The sequence below is a fragment of the Python bivittatus genome, unplaced genomic scaffold (assembly GCF_059951505.1).
Source record: "Python bivittatus isolate LINGU-HERP-01145 unplaced genomic scaffold, Pbiv_v1 ctg000590_np1212, whole genome shotgun sequence".
NCBI lineage: Eukaryota > Metazoa > Chordata > Lepidosauria > Squamata > Pythonidae > Python > Python bivittatus.
Genome location: NW_028277086.1, coordinates 6,248,143 through 6,260,880, shown reverse-complemented (window position 1 = coordinate 6,260,880; position 12,738 = coordinate 6,248,143). Strand labels below are relative to the sequence as shown.

At 39.4% G+C, this 12,738-nt stretch overlaps 1 protein-coding gene across 1 annotated transcript; it reads left to right on the top strand.

Annotated features, from left to right (window-relative positions):
* Window positions 1-1,386: 1,386 nt before the first annotated feature.
* On the top strand, window positions 1,387-10,430 carry LOC112542737 (proto-oncogene Mas-like). The gene is made up of 4 exons (XM_088149285.1): window positions 1,387-1,498; window positions 2,400-2,496; window positions 6,476-6,560; window positions 8,071-10,430. The coding sequence occupies exons 2-4, from the start codon at window positions 2,469-2,471 to the stop codon at window positions 9,038-9,040; spliced, it is 1,083 nt and encodes a 360-aa protein (XP_088005411.1). The 5' UTR covers window positions 1,387-1,498; window positions 2,400-2,468; the 3' UTR covers window positions 9,041-10,430.
* The last annotated feature ends 2,308 nt before the right edge of the window (window positions 10,431-12,738 follow it).

Here is a 12,738-nt window from a genome sequence, read left to right as displayed (position 1 = left end):
CCAGGAGGAAGGAAATTGTATACCCCTTAGAGCTCCATCTGTTGGTGGAAGGCTTAGTAGGAAGTTGATAAGAATAGTTACTATAGGAACTGGAAGAGATTCTGCTTGAGAAATCTCTGGGGGAAATCACCTTTGGAACTTAGGAGTTGTTATTGAATTCTCATAGGAGCTACATACATTATTTTTCAAAATTTGTTATCAGTAACAATAAATCTTTAAGTCTATGATAATGAGCCACACCTAGCCTAATTTGCTGATCTCAAAAAAAGCTACATAGGTTACTACAGTACTTGGGTTGGAGAGCTCCAGCAAATTTTAGGTCTCTTGTGAGATGGTAGTGTGAGTGTGTTTGTGGGTGTATATTCTAGAAGAAAGCAATAGAAACCCACTTTCAGATTTTAGACAAGACTATGGAGATGGTCATGTAATCACCAGGAGTCAAGCGTAACTCAAGGGAGGCCTTAAATTTAAAAAATGTTCATATAGGAGTGGTTGAAATTGGGCTATTTGAAACCAGGTTGAAACTTGTGATCTATCCTTTTCAACAACATTTCAGATCTTCCAAGATTCTACCAGTAACCAAATCTCATTCTCAAAAAATCTTCCATCTTCTTGTTTCTTGTACTGAACAAATTTATCCTCTTGATTAGAAAAAGGATGAGAAGGAGAGGAGAATTAGAGGCTAATTATGATTTCCACCTTTTAAAAGCTTCTAAAGTAAGATGAAACTATGGATTAGAGTCAAAAATAACAGGAAGAAGGAATATTTTCTTATCCACTAGAGTCCAGTGATTGGTCATTTCTCTATGGTCCACTCTCTAGCATGAAAAGCACAGCAGAGTTAAGACTTCATTCTACTTGCATTGCTCCAAGTCAATCTTTTTCATCCTATAGCATAAAGCACAGTTGCTGATAGTAACAATCTTCTAAGAGTTTTAATTAACATCATTAGGTCAAGGGTGCAAAATGCATGACTTCAGAGAAAGTGTGCAAAACAATAAACAGATATTGAGGTGCCCATTGTTTTTCTTGCAAATGTTCAAGCAAAAACTTTAAAATACACAAACTGTTGGAGAAATAGAACAGAATAGGGTGAGACTTGGAAAAAGGAGAAATTATTCCAACTGAGTGAAACTGAATTTGGCATATTCTCCCATTATTCATACAGAATGTATAGACAGAGAAGGCACCAGGATCTTTTCACTCAAATTTTTAGGTTGCTTCTCTGCCAAGATATAATCAGATAACAATAAATGAGATTACGCTTTGCATATTTACATAAAGACTTCATTCTGTCGAATCTGGAGAAAAATATTGAACAAGTTCCTGTTTTTCTTTCCACTTTTGGCTGCATACTCTCTGTTTTCTGAAAGCGCCTATATCAGCCGCCACTGAACTGTGAAACCGGATTCATCAAAGAAATCGAATGTCCTGGACATCCTTTGGCTATCAAAGAGAACTGCTGATCCTACTTGGAGCTTCTGGCTATTATCACCAGGTATGTCAGCTGTCAAGGTGTAGCTCTTGGAAATTGCCATATGAAAAGAACCCCTATTCAGTTCTGGATAGACCCCAGGGAGTGCTAGGATGAGGTTATAAGATGCCATGATTTCCTGCAAGGTGCTGATTAGAAGGACTCTAATACTTCTTTGGAAATTAAAGGAAGAGCTGGAAAAAAATCTTCCCCAAACTCTTTTTGAAAAGAAAATTAATCAAAATAGATTCACTAGGATAGAACTCCAGCAAAAGCAGATGGGATTTCAGATGAGAGCTAACTCAGGACTGTGAGTCCAAGAGACACATTCCTTCTAGATTTGGAGAGATAAAGGGAGTGAGATAAGAATTTGTTTTATTATGTCCTCGGCACCCAGAGAAAGAAGAGGAAGTCAATGTCAAGAAAAGCATTGACCAATATATGTAATGTTCTTGCTAGAGATTTATCCTTCTCTTGAGTGACCAACCAAGGTGGAGCACTAGGTAGGGTACAGTTCTCAAAAATGTGAGGAGTTGTGGTTAAGGCAACTTTCACATATACCACAATCTTGGAAGACAACCCGTTGGGTGTAGTGCTTAAGGAACCAGGTCACAAACCAGGAGACTGTGAGTTCTAGTCCTGCGTTTGAGGTGATTGTGCTGGGTCACCTTGGGCTAGTCTCTCTCGCTCAGCCCTAGGAAGAAGGCAATCACAAGCCACTTCAAAACACCTTGTCAAGAAAACTGCAGGGGCCCATCCAGGCAGTCGCACCAAAAACAAAACAAGACAAAACATGGAAAGCTATTTGGAGCTGTATTGGATAATTGCTTTGATGGGGGACCACAATCCCACTGTTGTGAAAGTAAATGTGCTTTATTTGTTGATTTATTTGTTTTGATTAAAACAATTATGTTTCTTTTTAAAGTTTTAGTGACCTGAGCTGATCTTTTTAAACAACAGCTCTCTAAAGAAGAAACTTCTGTCCGTTTGCAGAATGCAAGAACTAATTAATTCTTCATCAGGTATGAATAAGATCTAAAGGAAATTATGTGCTTTTTTCTTTCTCTTCTTTTTGGGTTATTTCTTATAATGAAATTCTCAAGTGTTCAAGGTTGCCTTTAGTGACATTATCACAAGAGATTTTCCTTTCCTTTCCTCTCAATATGTAACTGTATCTTTAATAATGCTGGACCCAGTACTCCCATAATTGCATTCTAGACTAGCTAGAGTTTCTGTGTTACCTTCAAGTGTAGTGCATGCTGATTGATTGATTGGTTATGTGCCATTAAGTCATTTTCGACTGGAAGCAATCACATAGAGGAGTTTTTCTCTATGGCGATCTATCCCTAACCTGTTGTTTCAAGTCTCCCAACAGTGCACCCATCACCACTATAACTGAATCCATCCACCTTGCTGCTGGTTGTCTTCTTCTCTTTCCTTCCACCATTCCCAACATTAGAGCCTTTTTCAGAGAGTTGGGTTTTCATATAACGTGTCCAAAGTAGAATAATTTGAGCCTGGTCATTTGTGTCTTGAGTGAGAACTCTGGGTTTATTTGTTTGATGATTCATTGGTTTGTTTTCTTGGCTGTCCATGGTATACTCAGGAGTCTTCTCCAACATCAAAGTTCAAAAGCATCAATACTTTTCCTATCCTGCTTCTTTGAAGTCCAACTTTCACTTCCTTACAGGGAATACCATGGCTTGCACAATTCTCATCTTTGTTGGTATAGACACATCACAGCATTTGAATATCTTTTCCAAGGCTTTCATGGCTGCTCTACCCAGTGCTAGTCTGTGGCGTATTTCTTGATTACTTGTTCCTTTACAGTTGATGGTTGTTCTTAAAAGGCAGAAGCTATCTGCCACTTCAATATCTTCATTGTCAATTCTAAGGCTGGTTGTTCTACCTGTTGTCATAGTATGGTCTTCTTTATACTTAACGTTAGTCCCATTTTTTCACTGTGCTCTTCCACTTTTAGTTCTAGGGTCTGCAGATCCTTTGCATTTTCAGCTATCAGAATAGCATCAGTAACATAGCACAGGTTTCTGATGTTTCTTCCTCCAATTTTAAAACTATGCTCATCTTTTTCCAATTCAGCTTTCCTTAATATATATGCAGCATATAGGTTAAATTAAGAAGAGAAGAGAATGCAACCTTGTCACACTCCCTTGCCAACCTGGAATCAGTCTGTATTGCCATGTTCTGTCTGTACTGTGGCTTCTGACTTGTATATAAGTTTCTCATGAGGACAGTGAGATGTTCTGGGATTCCCATTTTTCTGAGCACATTCCACAGCTTGACACAATCAACACAACCAAAGGTCTTTCTATAACCAGTGAAGCACATAGTAACTTATTTTGGGTATTCTTTAGATTCCTCAATTATCCAGTATGCATCAACAATAATATCTTGTGTTCCTCGGCCTTTTCTAAAGCCAGCTTGAACATCTGGCATCTCTTTTTCCATGTAGGACTTTAATCTGCATTGGATGATCCTAAGCATTATTTTGCTAGCATGTGAAATTAAGACACATTGTATGATAGTTTGCACATTGTGTTAAGTCATCTTTTTTTGGTGTTGGAATGTAGATCGACCTCTTCCAATCAGCTGGCCACTATGTTGTTCTCCAGATTTGCTGGCACAGCTTGGTTAGAAAGTTGACTGATTCTTCTTCTATTGCTTGCCATATTTCAGTGGGTATTCCATCAGTCCCTGTAGCCTTAATGACTGGAGTGCTGATCTAACTTCATCTTCCTGGACTAGAGGTTCTTGTAAGTAAGGAATATCTTCTAAGCTATCTTGGATGTTGACATCTCTATGGTACAGTGTTTCAGTATACTCCTTCCATCTTCCTTTGATTGCCTTTGAATTCTGTGCTATCTCTCCATTGGCATCCTGGAGCATACCAGTTTGAGGTAGGAACCTCATTCTGAGTTCAGAGATCTTCTGGAAGACTTTCCTTGTTTTTCTTTGTCTGTTTCCAAGTTCCTTTCTGAGATATTTGTCTTTCGTAGTTTTGGCTTCTCTTCTCTTCTTGGCAATTTCCATGGTTTGTTCTGCAATCCAGTTTGCTTTCTTCTCTTTCTTCATTTTTAGTAGTCTCTTTTCACATTCATCCTTAACAACCTATTTAACTTAATTCCCTAATCCCTATGATTCTCTATCAATGAAGTTCAAAGTGATTCCTGTTGTTCTCCTTGAAAATGATGGGTATATCATCATATTGTGGAAACTTTATCATATCAAGATCATACTGTGGAAACTGACTGGTTTCCTTCTTCTTCTTTAGCTTCACTTGGAGCTTGCACATGAGTAGTTCATGATCTGTTCCACAGTCAGCAGCTTGCATGTCTTTGATGCTATAACTGAGCATCTTTATCTCCTCTTAGCAATAATATAGTCAATTTGATTTCTGTATACTCCATCAGATGATGTCTACATATGCAGGCATCAGTTTGGTTGTTTGAAGACTGTGTTAGCTATGAAGAAATCACTGGAGTGGCAGAAATTGATAAATTGCTCTTCTATTTCATTTCAGTTTCCTAAGCTATACAATCCAACTACATTTTCCTCTTTCATGTTTCCAACTTTGGCATTCCAGTCTAATTACAGCAGCACAACTTGCTTACATGTTCTGTCGATTTTGAGTTGAACTTGATCATAGAAGTTATCGACCTCCCCTTCTTCTGCATCAGTGGTTGGAGCATAAACTTGAATTATCGTCGTATTAAAGGGTTGTCCACAAAGTCTAACTGATATTATTCAGTCACTGATTGCCTTGTAGCCAAGTACTGTTCTTGCTATACCCTTCCTAACTATAAAAGCAACAGTGTTTCTTTGTTTTTCACATCCTGAGTAATAAGTGGTGTGGTTTTCTGACTGACGGTAACCGATCCCAGTCCATCTCAAGTTGATGATGCCTAAACTGTCAATTTGTAGTTGTTTCATTTCATCTTTCACTGTACTGAGCTTTCCCGTGTTCGTGCTTCTTATGATCCATATTCCTACTATTATTCTACCTTTGCAGCTTCAGATGTTCTTTTCCTGTATGGCAGCATCAGCAACTAGGCACCCCAAAGGCTTTAATCTAGCCACATCATAAACACCATTAGCACTCCTAAAGATCCTCAGTTCTTCCTCAGTAGCATGTGGAGTGCCATGCAACCTGAGGGGTTCATCATCTGGCACTATATCGTCAATCATTTTATATTTTCTATCCATGTCATTTTCTTGGTAAAAATACAGGGGTAGTTTACCATTGCCTTCTCCCATGCAGTATGAAATGATGCCTTTGCTGTTGTCCCTAAAGGGATCATCTGCCTCCAGCATCTTCCTATATCACTGCTGCCCAACAGAAGTTCCTGCTTGCTTTAGCTGGGCGGCTGAGATGACCTTCACATCTTGGGTGATCCTGCTAGGAATACATACTCCCAACATCGTTCACTCATCTCTCTTAGGATCACCCACTCCCCACTCCCCGCTATGATGAGGCAGCACAGCTGGACTTGGGGGGAGCATATTGCAGTCATCCAAATGAGAGATGACTGAGGTATGAAGATGTATCTCTGCAAAGGCCATCCTGCTTAGGGCTACTATTTGCTCTTTCATCAATAGCCAAGAATCCGGGAGGACCTCAAATTACACACACATTCTGACTGAGATAGTGCAACCCCATTCAGACCGAATGTTGAGAGCTACTGGCAATAGCATGTCATTCTGTAGACAGGCCTTATGTCTTGTTGGGGTGGAGGCTGAACTAGTTCCTCCCCATCCAGACCCCATCAGCCTCCAGACATTGGAACAAGACTTCCAATGTGGCTTCGGTCCTGGGCAATCAGGAAAAAAAAAACCTTTTAGCCTTAATAACTTTCTATTTATGTTTTATACATAAATGTAGCAGATCTTTAATCAAGTTTAACATGGTGTTAGAAAATTGGTCCTTTGACTGCTAAATGGCTTTTGCTGCAATAATTCCCTTGCCGTCTCTCCTTTCTTTAGGACCTCTGCTCATGAATCACAACACCTCCATCCCTCCCATCCACAAAATTCAAAATTACTGGCCTCAATATCATAATATTAGAAGGTAAGTATGCTATGGCATTAAACCTCTTAAGCATAGGACTCCATACATCTATTAACCCAGTTGGAGGGAATGTCTGAAGGTACTGATAATTTTGGGCCTCAATGAAGAAGTCACCCAGCAACTGGAGCTCCCTTGAGACCTACTCAGCTCCCTTTGAGGATTTCCAGGTAGTGTTCATTGCTAGCCTGTGAAATTGCCATAGTCTTCAAAAATTAAGGTCATTAAGCTGTCACTAAGTGAAACCGGAAAATTAACACCAATTGTTGGCTTCCAGTATTTAATACTTGACGATAGATAAGTATGATGATATAGATCCAGATTTGGAAGATCAAATCCTCCCTTATTATTTGATAACTGCGTTTTCTATAAAGATAGTCTCAGATTTGAAGAGCCCCATAGACCTTTTCTAAACAAAGAATTTATTTTCTGAAAATATTTTCCACATATAAAAACTGGAATTCCTCTCAGAATATACTGTAAATGAACCTGGGAATAATGTTCATTTTGACAGCATTCACCTTTCCCTAAAAGTTGAGGTTTAATGACTCTCATCTATTCATATCTGAAGAAACCTCTCTCTATATTTTATTATATTGCACATTGCTAACTCAGTTACATCCTTTGGTATACATATACCTAAATATTTAATAGATTCAGTACAAAGATGGAATTGATATTCCTTAAATGCATATCAATAGGTTTTGGCATCAGTTCCAATTTGGACCAGTTAAAAGAGTATCCTGCTATTTTACTAAAGGCATCTATCGTTTGCATCAATGCTGGAATAGTAATGTGAGGATTAGAAATGAACAAAAGAATGTCATCTGCAAATAAAACCAACTTATGTTCAACTGAGTTGTGTACTATTCTGTAGATCTCCCTGGGTTGTCGAATAGCACAAGCCAAGGGTTAAATGCAAATGTGAAAAAGGAAGGGTGACAGTGGACATCCTTGTCTAGTTCCTCTAAATAGTGGAAAAGTAGGAAAAAACATTCCATTAACCTTTACTTTAGATGTGGGTGACTCATATAATGTCTTAATCCATTTTATAAAGGCCAAAGGAAATTGAAATCTATTTCATATGGCAATCTTATACTGCTTGTGTATTTTGTCAAAGGCTTTTTCAGTATCTAATGATCAAATTACAGACTGACAACATTGGTTCGCCCGTGTCTTAAATTTTGGTGACTTCTAGGAGAAAGATATGGCATCAGTGACCTCATGTTCTCCCAACTTTGGAACTATACCTTCCATGGTCCTCAGCCAGAATAGGTAATAATGACGATTGGCAGGAGTTGTAATGAAAAGCATCTGGAGGATTTACGGATAAAAAGCTTGGGTTTATATTGACTGCAGCAATTCTCCAGCCTCACAAACAGAGACCCCAATGGTGTAGTTACCTTTGGATTGTAAAAAAAGAGATCTTTATACCAATATTTGCATTTAAAGAGAAAATCTGTCTATTTTTGTGATAAGGCTTGATTTCTTCTTGTTCTCTTTCTGTTAACAGAGTTTCTGAATATTGGTCGGATGAAGATTTTATGAATTTCATATCTGAAGATTTTAAGAATATCTCTGAAATTTCTGCGTCTCCATATGATCAACAGTTTAATAGTCTAACACAAAATCTGATCAATGGCTTCATTGCTATTATTTGTATTTTGGGCCTGCTAGGAAATGGGAAGACAATTTATCTTCTGACTTATTCCATTAAGAGGAATTCATTCACCACTTACATCCTGAATCTCTCCATTGCTGATTTTGGTGTCCTCAAATCCCTCATTATTGCAGCTATATTTGTTGCTGTTTTAACTCTGGGTAAAGAAACTTACATACTCCATACCTTTTTCTTTTTCTTTTTTGAGCTGTTTTTCTTCACCTATTCTGCTAGCCAGTTTCTGCTGACAGCCATCAGCCTGGACAGGTGTGTGGCTGTCCTCTTCCCACTCTGGCATCGCTGCCATCGCCCGCCCTATTTGTCCACCCTAGTTTGTGGCATCATATGGACCCTCTCCTTCCTGCTCACTGCAGTGCACTTCATTCTCCACCAGACCAGGAGCTTTGGACATTCACCTTTACTTTACCAGCTGATTGTGAATGGTTTACTTTGCACACCTCTCATGGTTGTGTCCACTGGGACCCTCTGGATCCATATGGGCTCGAAAGCACAACACAACCAAAGGAAGCTGCTGACCGCCATCTTGCTGGCTCTCCTTTTCTTCCTCCTTTTTTCTTTCCCAATGGATGCCTTTTATGTCATGGAATATTTTGGTTCCCCTCACCCCTTTCTCATGACAGTTGGCATAGGATGTGCTGCTCTCAACAGCAGCATCAACCCCCTCCTCTATTTCTTAGTCGGGAGGAAACAGACAGGAAAGGATCAGCCCAGAGCATCTTTGAAGGCTGCTCTGCAAAGAGTCTTCAAGGATGAACAGGACAAGCCAGAAAAGCAGAAGACCATGGAGGAAGACCAGTTGTGAAGTGTCAGTGACACTGTATGTTCACTGTTTTATTCTGTAGTTTTATTTGGCATATAATATGTGGTTTCATTAGGAATGTATAAAATTAATGTGAGCTACAAGACACAAGAGCTAAAGTGCTTGGGACTTCAGAATTCAAACAGACAAGCAACTGCCACACAACACCACAGAGTTAACAATTGTTGATAAGAAAGACAAAAAAGTCTGGATAGTGGACTACTCTGGAGACTGCAGAATAGACGAGAAAGAATTGGAGAAAATCACAAAATATAAAGGCCTGCAAATAGAAGTAGAACAACTGTGGCAAAAGAAAGCAAAGATAGTACCAATAGTTATAGGTTCCTTAGGTCCAATCCCAAAACATCTGGAGCAGAGCTAGAAGACCATCGGCATTGACAAAATCAGCATCAGTCCATTGCAAAAGGAGCTTTACTCATGACGATATATTTAACACCATCAAACAACATCTGCCTCTTCCAGGTCCTCGGGAAGGACTCAATAGGTGGACAAAAATCCCAAACCAGTCTAAACATCTGGCTGACTGTGCAACCAGCAACAATAATACTTAGTTTTCAAAGTGACGAAGATGCTTATTGGGAAAATTCCTTTCTTTATATTGTTCCATTTCTTTTTTCATAAGAACAGCTGTGTAATAATAATTCTATTATTTTGTATTGCATGAAATTTTTGAAAAGTATAGCCTTTATCATTTTAAATATTGTTCTTTGTTATATATTTTCCAAGCTTTATCAATAAATTACAGGCTTTAAGATTCAGTCAGCCACTTTAATCAACATTGTGATTTCCATTTTCCAAATTAAGCTGTTGATATTTTTTTTTCAAAATTGAAAGCTAGTTGCAGAACTGGAGGTACATTAATGTCTGTTTATATTTGTAATTATGCATATGAGAGCTTACATCCACTTACAGAAGGAGCACGAGTAAATGCTCCTCCAAGTCAGGCTTTTATTCCTCAATGCTGTACAGTTCTGCCTCTCTCAAGAGCAATATCAAGCCAACGTCTTATTTTTTATTTCGAGGAAACAGAGAAAAAGAATCAGACCAGCCTTGTAGAGAGTATTGAAAGATTAGAAGGAAGTTGGGAAGAAGCAGAAATCCATGAAGGAAGACCAGTTTTGTTGCCACCTTCACATAATAAAAGCCACTAATATCATCTTTCTCACTCATCATTCTATTTAATGGAAGACTATAGGGCTTAAAAACATGCCAAACTGATTTAAGTAATGAAAGAAAAGAGCAAAAGGAAAAAAAGGAAGAGCAAACCTTGCCATATACATATTTCAGGAAATGAAATATAACACTGATGATCTAGAAAACGGCCAACTTTATATTATTCTGTTATATTCATTTACAATAAAGTTTGCTTCTAGCTTTTCTTTTTTTGACCATACTTGAAAAATATGTGGTTTCCAAATCTCTATTTTTGCTACCCACCTTCCATGCTTTAGTTAAGAATAAGCTTTGTTGACATTTCAAGTCCTTACAAGTGGTCCTCGCTTCACAACTGTCCATTTAGTGACAGTTTGAAGTTACAACGGAGCTGAAAAAGTAACTTTATGACTGGTACTTGTACTTATGACTATCACAGCATCCCTGTGCTTCAGGGTTCCAGATTCAGGCGCTTTGCAACCAGTGGGCTTTTACAACCATCACAGCATCCCACGGTCACATGATTGCCATTTGCACACTTCGCAGCCGGCTTCTGACAAGCAGAGTCAGTGGAGAAGCTGGCAGTAAAATCGCAAGTCACAGTCACATGATCTCTCACTTAATGACCGTATCGCTTAGCAACAGAGTTGCTGATCCCAAACGTGGCAATTAAATGAGGACTACTTGTATTTCTAAATGGTCATGACCTCACCTGGCCTTAGTTGACCTTCCCTCCTATCTATGACTCATCTTGGTTATTATTCTGTATGGCTGCTTTTGAGACAGAATTTATAATTATGCCCAGCAGTGTGCTGTGAGCTTCATGATGAATCATTTTCTGTGAATAATATTTGGGAAGCCCCTGGTTGCACCTCTATGTAGACCAAGCCCGCAAGGTCCTGCACGTGCCTGCTCTGAAGATCATCTCCCAACTGCTGTCAATTGCTCCAGATCACTCATTAGGATATACAGTTGCTCTTTTTGGTCCAGTGTCCATCCATGTACGCATTCAATAAAACACAAAATGCTTGGAACTAATAAGGAGTAGAGTGCAATAATTTGGATCTGTGTGTACTCCTGCGCACTACACTCAAGTCAGTCAGGTTTGTCTACAGGCAGATTTCACTCTCGGGCACATTAGGACAGAGGACCTGGGCTGCTGAAAATAGAGCTGAACTACATCTTCATCAGCATGGCTAGCAATATTGAAAATACCGGGAGAGCCACGAGTTCCCCATTCCAGGTCCAAATGAATCAAAGGGCTGTTTTACTTCAGCATTATTTTTACAAGCAGATGCCTCTAAGATGCTCAGAAGGAAGACCTATAGGCCCCTCCCCTACTCATGTTTGGAGGGGCAAAGCTCACAAAACACAGGTAGCGTTGATCCTTCATCAGCGATAGCCCTTGGTTGACCTGTCCTCTATACATTTATCAACCCCACTTCTAAAATTATCTATGTTCGTGGCCATCAGGATACTTTGTGGTGACAAATTCCAAATGTTAAATAGATGTGTTATGTGAGAAGTATCGTTTGTCTGTCCTAAATCCAACCAGCTTCATTGGATGATTACCAGTATTAATGTGTGTGAGAGAGAGAAACGTCTCACTCTTCACTGTCCCCAGGATTTCACATACACATCAAGTGCCCCTCTACAAATGTTTTCCCTTAAGCTAAAGGGTCTTTGATTTTAAGACTAGCCAATCCTGTTTTACCCATCCTGGTTGGGAACTATGCCGGTTCAAAATTAAAGTATACGCAAACTAACTGTGGGATCAACCTAGGAAAGCTACTGGTCAAGAATGTTCTGCCCTTATTTTCCATCCTTATTTCCATTCCTCAGACCTTATACTCTAAGAGATCATAATATTCCTCACTTCCATTTTTTATCTCTATCTTATGCACTCATAAACAAACACATGCAAGAGTACTACAATCTGCTCTGAGGGGGGCTGCCTTTGAAGACCATCCAGAAATGTCAACTGGTCCAAAATGCAGCAGTGTGTGCATGTTGGGGTACATTACATTTTTCCCCTGTTCTCCTGCTGCTGTGTGAGCTGCACTGGTTCTTTCTGGGTGCAGTTCAAGGTGCTGTTATCACTAAAGTGTCAGGCCCAGCCCAAGAACAATGATGAAACAGTCCAGTCTAGTACAGTTCCTTTATTTCCTCACACCTTATAGACAAAATCTTGCCAAACTAAATCTATACTACAGCAACTAGTCAAAATACCTGTGAGATTCTAGTGAGTGGCGATCCTGAATCTCCTACTCTTCTCACTCTCCCCTGTAGACTGTGTTGTCTCTTGTCTCCTTTCCCCTCCTGGAATGCACTCCTTCCTTCCTGATGGCCTTGATCTCCCTCATCACTCTCCTCCTCGAACATACATTCCATCACATCAAGCCCTGTATGGCATGGGACCAGGTTGTTTAAGGGATCGCCTCTTCCTGAAGACATCTATCCATCCCGTAATTGGATAAGATGATCTCATTCCAGGTCCCCTCCATTAAGTGTCATCATCAGGTGGGACC